The sequence below is a fragment of the Notamacropus eugenii genome, chromosome 7 (genome assembly GCF_028372415.1).
Source record: "Notamacropus eugenii isolate mMacEug1 chromosome 7, mMacEug1.pri_v2, whole genome shotgun sequence".
NCBI classification, from domain to species: domain Eukaryota; kingdom Metazoa; phylum Chordata; class Mammalia; order Diprotodontia; family Macropodidae; genus Notamacropus; species Notamacropus eugenii.
The window spans coordinates 16,452,547-16,460,637 of record NC_092878.1 but is presented as its reverse complement, the minus strand read 5'-3'; the positions used below and the strand labels follow the sequence as shown (position 1 = coordinate 16,460,637).

The window sequence follows — 8,091 nt, the reverse complement described above, 5'->3', positions numbered from 1 at the left end:
CAGTTTTGAGCCAGGTGTAGGGCAAAGAATTCTTTCAGGTGGTGGTATGATAATAATCTATGAGACATTGGGTTAAGTGACTATAAGGTAAAATCACTTCTGAGGTCTTAAATGCAGGGTGATTGTGGAAGTTCTTTTGGGATACATTCATGTCTAAATACAGAATTCATTCAAATAATTTTTTTCTCCATTGCATGTAAAGTATACGTCTTCCAAGCTTTAAATGACTAAAATATATTTAAAAGCATGCTGAAATATCAAGAAGACTTTTTTGAATATTGAAATTTAAAAAGGAGACACTTTATCAGCACAGTTCTCTTTCAATTCTTTCTCTTCAAGTAACATCATATTTAGGTAAATGAATGAAGTGAATCATTCCATGGTACATGAATTTGTGTTCTTGGGGATTTCCAGTTCATGGGCCATGCAACTTTTCCTCCTGATATTCTCCTTCATGTTCTATGTGGCCATTGTGCTGGGAAACTTCCTCATTATGTTCACAGTCCTGTTTGACTCTCACTTACATGCTCCCATGTATCTTCTGTTGTCTCATCTCTCTCTCATTGACCTGTGCATTTCTTCTGTTTCTGTTCCTAAGATGATTTATGACCTTTTTTTTGAACATAAAGCCATATCATTCCATGGTTGTATCACTCAGATATTCTTCATTCATATGCTTGGAGGAATTGAGATGGTGCTGCTAATTTCCATGGCCTTTGACAGATATGTTGCCATATGTAAGCCTCTTCACTATCTGATCATTATGAATCCAAGAATGTGTATTTTTCTCATAGTGTGTTCTTGGATCATTGGCCTCATACATGCAGTTGTCCAATTAACATTTGTGGTAAACTTGCCTTTCTGTGGCCCTAATGAAATTGACAGTTTTTATTGTGATCTTCCTCGTTTGATCAGATTGGCCTGTGCAGACACCTACAATTTGGAGTTCATGGTTGCTGGTAACAGTGGATTCATTTCTATAGGCACCTTATTCCTGCTGATCATCTCCTACATATATATCTTGGTTACTGTTCAGAAGCACTCTTCAAATGGTTTGTCCAAGGCTCTCTCTACTTTGTCAGCTCATATCACTGTGGTGGTGTTATTTTTTGGTCCATGTATCTTTGTCTATGTGTGGCCATTCCCCACAATGCCCGTGGATAAATTCCTTTTTATTCTTGATTTTGTTGTCACCCCTGTCCTAAATCCTTCTATATATACATTCAGGAACAAAGAGATGAAAGTCGCCATGAAAAGACTGATCAGTCGACTAGTAAGTTCCAGGAAAAATTTGTAAATAACTTTAAGAGTTACAGAGCATTTTTAGTTGATCACCATGTAACATGTGGATGGCTACATTACAATCTGGAACTAAAGATGACAACATTTTCCTTTTTAATGTCCTTTATGTTGATGTGAAGGTGTTTCCATGGGCTAACCAGCACATTGACTCCTGTTACATCTGTTAAAAAAGGAACAAAAAAAATGATCTCCTTTGATTAAAAAATTCTATTTTGTTATGATTTTAAGATGTACCTTTTTATAATTTTTTAATTTATATTGAAATCTGTAAGAGAAAATAGACTTTAATAAAGGACAGGAAACCATATGGTTCTACTTAAGTTTATATGCAAATTCATAGACTGACTGTCTTGATTAATTCACAGGACCTGAATTATCCTATTCTAAGACGTAGGAGTGTCTTGTCAATCAAAAGGGATTCAATGGCTCCCACTACTCTTAGCTGAAAAATCTGTGAGAAAACCTCTGCCTGAATACCTTATCAGAACTCACTAAATTAAATGTATGCATGTTACATTGATGGGAGAATGGTATGGGGTGTAGAGAGGTGACTTCAGCCATGAAGACCTTAATTCATATCCTTTCTTAGACACATTTTGGCTGTGTGACTCACAACATTTCACTTATTCCTGAAACTTTCTAAGGCTATTAACTGAAGAGCAATTGCAAATCTCGTATGTTGTGGAAAGTTGCTAATTTGCGTTGTTAGAGGAGAGGTTAATGGAAACTTTGCACAGAATAAAACTCCTTGATCAATGATGTTCTAGAGATATTTTCTTGTCTAGTAATCCCTAGATCATCTCTACAGTTGTTTCTTGGTTGATGATTTTATGATTCCAGGATTTGTCCACTTTTGCTCCACACCTATTGTTACTTGTCCTTTGTTTTCAAAGAGGACCAATGACATCATGGGGTGAGTTGGATTTAAATGAAACAGTGTCAGCCTCTCTTTCAGAGTCAGTTAAGTCCAGTGGCAGAACAAAAGTCAACAGAACTTACAAACGGACGGGATTGCATTAAATGACCTTAGCATCTTCAGCGTCTGTTTAAGCACTCCCCAAAGTCTGTTTTTACAGCTGCCTTCCTGACTGTTTAAACAAATTGTTCTCATCCACCAACTCTACTTGGAGTCGTCTTCATATGCTAGGAGTGGGCATCCTCTTAATCTCTACCATTAATTTCTTTATGAAAGGATCATTCTTTGTTCCCAGATATTGTGCCCAAAATATGTAACAACGTATGATCAAATGCAAATATGACACTTTTGCATTTCTATTTCACCCATAATATTGAGATTAAATCTACAGTAAGAATGAATAATTCATTTCTTTTTCTATTTTATTTGTGTTGTGTGTCTGTGAATTTTAATATCTCTGACAGAAAATTGAAATTTCTGTGGCATGTAAATTATAATTAGATTTTTGTGTTTTTTTATCTAGGTACTAGGGAAGTTTTGATTACTTCGACTATTCATGCAGCATTATACTATAGTATGAGATTAAGCATATTAATTGCCCAGACATTGTACACTTCCAGAGATTATAGCCTAACTATTTTAGAAGGCATTAGCATGGTGTTTCTATCACTCTTATTATTATAAATTTCATGTTTATGTTATATTGAAATTTGCCTCCCCATATCTTCCTCTTGGTTGTGCCCCTTTGTTTCAAGTACATGTTGGATCTAAATAGATGAAGTCAAATTTCTTCTTCACAAACAGTCCTCCAATTGATCAAAGGCAGTTAACATTCCTGCCTCAGGTCTTTTCTCTCTTGGTAAAAATATCTGCAATGTCTTCAATTCTTCTTTATATGACTGAGTTTCTAGAATGCTCTTTAGTCACCTGTGAAAGTGCTTATTTGTTAATGCCTTTCTTGACAAACTATGCCAAGACTGGAACACAAAGTGTTAGATGCTATTAGAACTTGCAAAATTAAGGTTATCACTCTGTGTTCTATTAACTAACACTCTATTGGTGCACCCAAAATTTGCTTTAGTTTTTTGACAGATATGTTAAACATTTGTCTTACTTTGAATTTTTAGGGAATTCAAATCCATAAGTTCTTTTTAATGTCAACTTCTGTAATATATTTCCCTAGTCCTTTTTGTGTAATTGCTTTTTAAAAATTGTTTATTTATCTATTTTTAGATTTCAGCATTCATTTCCACAAAATTTTGAGTTCCAATTTTTCTCCCCATTGAATGATTATTTTTTCCCCTGAAGTATTATGCAAAGTTTTTCTGTGTAGGTGATTCTTGGTTTTCATCCTAGTTCCTTTGACTTCTGGAATATCATATTCCAAGCCCTGTGACCCCTTAATGTAGAAGATGCTAGATCTTGTGTTATAGTGATTGTATTTCCATGATACTCAAATTGTTTCTTTTTGGTTGATTGCAATATTTTCTCCTTGACCTAGGAGTTTTGAAATTTGGCTACAATATTCCTAGGAGGTTTTCTTTTCAGATCTCTTTCAGCAGGTGATTGGCAGATTCTTTCAATATTTATTTTATCTTCTGGTTCTGAAATATCAGGGCAGTTTCCCTTGATAATTTCTTGAAAGATGATGTCTAGGCTCTTTTTTTGATCATGGCTCTCAGGTAGTCTCATTATTTTTAAAGTGTCTCTCCTGAATCTATTTTCTGGGGTCAGTTGTTTTTCTAATGAGATATTTCACACTGTCTTTTTTTGTCATTCCTTTGGTTTTGCTCTATAATATCTCGATTTTTCATAAAGTCATTGGCTTCCATCTGCTCCATTCTAATCTTTAAGAAATTATTTTCTTCATTTAGCTTTTGAACTTCCTTTTCCATTTGGTCATTTCTGCTTTTTAGTGCATTCTTCTCTTCATTGGCTTTTTGGATCTCTTTTGTCATTTGGGTTAGTCTATTTTTTACAATGTTATTTTCTTCAGCAATTTTGGGGTTTCCTTTAGCAATCAGTTGCCTCATTTTTCATAATTTTCTTCTGTCATTCTCATTTCTCTTCTCAATTTTTACTCTACTTCTCTTACTTGACTTTCAAAATGCTTTTTGAGCTCTTCCATGGCCTAAGACCTATTCATATTTTTCTTGGAGGTTTTAGATGGAGGAGCTTTGACTTTATAGTCTTCCTTTTGCATGTTTTGGTCTTCCTTGTCATGAAAGTAAAATTCTATGGTCAGATTCTTTTTCATTTTCTGCTCATTTCCTGAGCCATTTACTTGATTTTTGAACTTTTTGTTAAGATTGATCTCTTCTTCCAGTAGGGGTGGAGGGCTATACAGTAAGTCTCTCCATTCCTCCACAATCTGTGGCCCTAGAACTTCAGAAACAGTCCATGCCTCTGCCCCTGCTGTTGCTGTGACTGCTGTAGCTTTCTCCACCCCTTTCCCCCTCTATCACTCTGGGCTGGTGTCAGATCCCTGCTTCCCCCCCACCCCCACCCGATTCCATAGGCGTTTTCCACTGACCTTCCAATTTCTCCTTGGTGTTTTGTGGTCCTGAAGTCTGGAAACTGCCTCAGGTTCCAGAGATTTAGTCTTCCTAAGGCCTGTTCAGGTCCTGTCTGTGGTGGTGGTCCATGCTGGACTATGTCCTGTCCCTTGTGTGGCACAATGGAAACTTTCTGGGCAACTTAGGCTGTCTTGTGCTGGAGATTTGCTTTATTCCATCATACTGTGGGTTCTGTATCTTCAGAATTTATTTAGATCCACTTTTTACATGTATTTTCTTGTGCCTAGGGACAGTGCTGTAGAAACTGCATGGTGTTACTCCGTCATCTTGGCTCCATCCCCCTAGATATCCTAAGTTTGATATGTTCAAAAATGAAACTGATTGTCTTTCCTCTAACCATCTTCTTGAGGTTACCACAAACCTAATGACCCAGGTTCCCCACGTTGGTATATCCTTGATTATTTCACCTTTCTCAATTCCCTCTTTAATCAGATACCAAATCTTATTGATTCTATCTCTCCTTATATGCCCTTTTGTGTGAAGTTTGATAAAGATTAGGCAATATAAAGACATAGGTTTATAGGATCATAAAGTTAAAGCTGGGAGATACCCTATAGTTTATCTAATCCATCCTCTCATCTTTTATATAATTGAGGAATTTGAGGTGCAGAGATGATAAGTTATTTCCATTTGATCATATAGCTATTCAGTAAGAGAGCTAGAACCTAAACGAAGTTGCTCTGGTTTGAAATTCAGTGTTCTTTCAACTAAACCAGTGTGTTCCTTTAGTAGAATTAGGTTAGCAAGGACAGATACAGAATGGGTATAGTAACAGGCATCCCTGAATGTCCAAGGGGAGACATGAATGAATAGGATGATTGCAGGTTTGGGGGGGGGGGGAGAGCATCAGTGAAGATCAGAAAAAAGAGGAGATATTAAAGAAAAAATTCTACTTCAGAGTTTGTCACAGGCTGTCCTTTCATTCTAGTAGCCAAAAGCCCTTCTCTGTTGCCAGGTCATCATGGTCCACATTTGAAGTCATGTAACCTGTGTTCAATTTTTACTTATTGTATATGCTAAATGACATTAGTCATTTAATCTCTTTGAGCCTTAACTACCTCTTTCATACAATTAGGTGATCAGTTTTGATGATCACTAAGGTTCCTTACAGCTTTAAATCTCTGATTGTAAGATTTTATGCACATGCTCACTAACCCAATGCCTTTTTTATGAGAAATTGAATGATCCCACATCAAGATTAGACTGTATGAATTAACTTTGTAGATTTGAGTCAAAAGATGATGGGAGATGACTGATCAAGATTTTTGGTTGCATAGGATTGTGAGTAGCTCTGATGGCATGACAGAGAAAAAGAAAAAGAATGGCAAAAAGTTCCATAGGTAGGAAATTGAAGCCCAGAGAAATTAAGTGAAATGTGTAAGGTCACAACTAAAAAGTTTAAGAGCCTGGTTTGAACACAGATATTTTAAATTATTTTGGTGGCTTACTGAGTTGGTGGAAAGTGAGGATTAGAATGCAGGTCCCTATTCCCAGCAGAGTGCTTACTCTATTGTATTACCTGATTCTCTAGCATTCTCTCTCCCAGCATTACCCTTCATTTATTTCTGGATCATATTTTTTCCTTTTTAAAATAGAATACTTTGTAGATGACTATCATCTTCATATCAAAATCAGTTCTGTTTATACCACATGCCACACTCATATGAGACATTTCAAAAGTAGAAACATGCTATTGGAGTGATCTATGCCAGATTGGCTCAGTGACTCCAAATGCATAATTAGAATGTACTCTTTGCTTGGAGGAAGGTTTAGACAGGTTCAGGTGCTCTCAGGACCACTTTAGGAGGCCCAAAGATGGGTGTGGGTTACCAGATCTATATCCTAGAATGTCCTTCTGTAAACCAGTCTGTCCTTGAAGATTTAGAGGACAGTAAGCCTTGACGGTTGACTTTGCTGTTTCAACCACAATCTATGTGTAGAGTTAAATCTTTCCCTAGTTTTTTTTTTTTAACTGGGATGTGCTTATTTTTAGTCATATACAACTTGCAAACAGATTTGAACAGAATCAATGTCCAACTTCCACCAAACTCCCATAATGCATAAGAATTTGGTCTGACAAAGGCCTCCTGATAGGTTTGTGATGGGTGTATGAGTATCATTTTTTATGGATTAGAAACATATTGGTTCTTGCCTGGAGCTTGCAGTCCAGCAGATTTCTCTTTGGCATATGAAAAAGAAAAGTGACACTGGTATTTAAATTGTTATTGAAGTTGAATAATTGAACTAATGACATGCAAATCTAGTTTACTAATAATATAATGGTATGTAATTATTAAGCATCATTATTATGTAGAAGAGGAAGAAGAATGTGGAAAATCAGATCCTAGGAAAGGAATTTTATTTTTTGGAGAGTAGACTTTAGAGAAAAGTGTTTACATCTATTTTAAGTGGAAGTTAGCTATGAAGGCAGTGATGTCAATACCTGGCTCAAGAGTCATTATAACCAGCTGGGAAATGGTTAAATGATGGTAGGATGAGGTGTTATGACTGTGATTATAGAATTTTTTCATCACCTAAGAGAAAAGACAGTTAAGTAAAATAAATATTTAGCAGTCAGTCACCTTGTATCTCATTTGCTGCTCAGTTTAATGGAAACAGATAAAATATATTTGTATGTGCAGACACAGTCTGACCTAAAATGATTCACAGAGAGGGACAGTTGTCACTGAGATAAAGTCAGAGGCAAAAACTTATGTGACAATAGAAAATAGAGACTTGAGGAGTAAAAAACATTCCCCTTTTTAAAATTTTCAATTTTAACACAGTCTAATATCCTATATTTCAGTTTTAACTAATAATTTCAAAAGGAAAGATATAAACATTAAAGTGTCTACTATGTTCCAGCCACTATGATAAACACTTTGCAAATATTCTCTTTTGGTCATGAAACCTCTTCTCTCCTTTATTTGATCTAAGTTCTTTTCTTGTATTTTCTTTCCTTAGCTCCCTCTTACTTTCTTACTTTCCTCATTACTTTTGTTTTCCCTTTCCACTTTTTTCTTTGCTTCACATGATTTATGAAAATACTGTCCATATAGTTATTGAACATTTACTTCAGGCATATCAAACCAACAAAGGCTGAAATAAATGAGAGAATGAAAGAGACATGACCTTGACCACAAAAATTTTACAACTTATTTATAAAAACAAGATATGTACACATGAAGCCATAAATATAGTCTAGCTTGTTGGATGTACCAAATTGGTGGCTCAGACATTAAATACTTTGGGAACACAAAGGAAATAGAATTCATTGAGATCTGTGTTTGACAAATA

The 8,091-nt window shown here is 35.6% G+C and overlaps 1 protein-coding gene across 1 annotated transcript; it reads left to right on the top strand.

Annotated features, from left to right (window-relative positions):
- The first annotated feature begins 328 nt into the window (after positions 1-328).
- On the top strand, positions 329-1,297 carry LOC140513367 (olfactory receptor 4F15-like). Its single transcript, XM_072623007.1, has one exon. The coding sequence runs from the start codon at positions 359-361 to the stop codon at positions 1,295-1,297; it is 939 nt and encodes a 312-aa protein (XP_072479108.1). The 5' UTR covers positions 329-358.
- Positions 1,298-8,091: the final 6,794 nt, after the last annotated feature.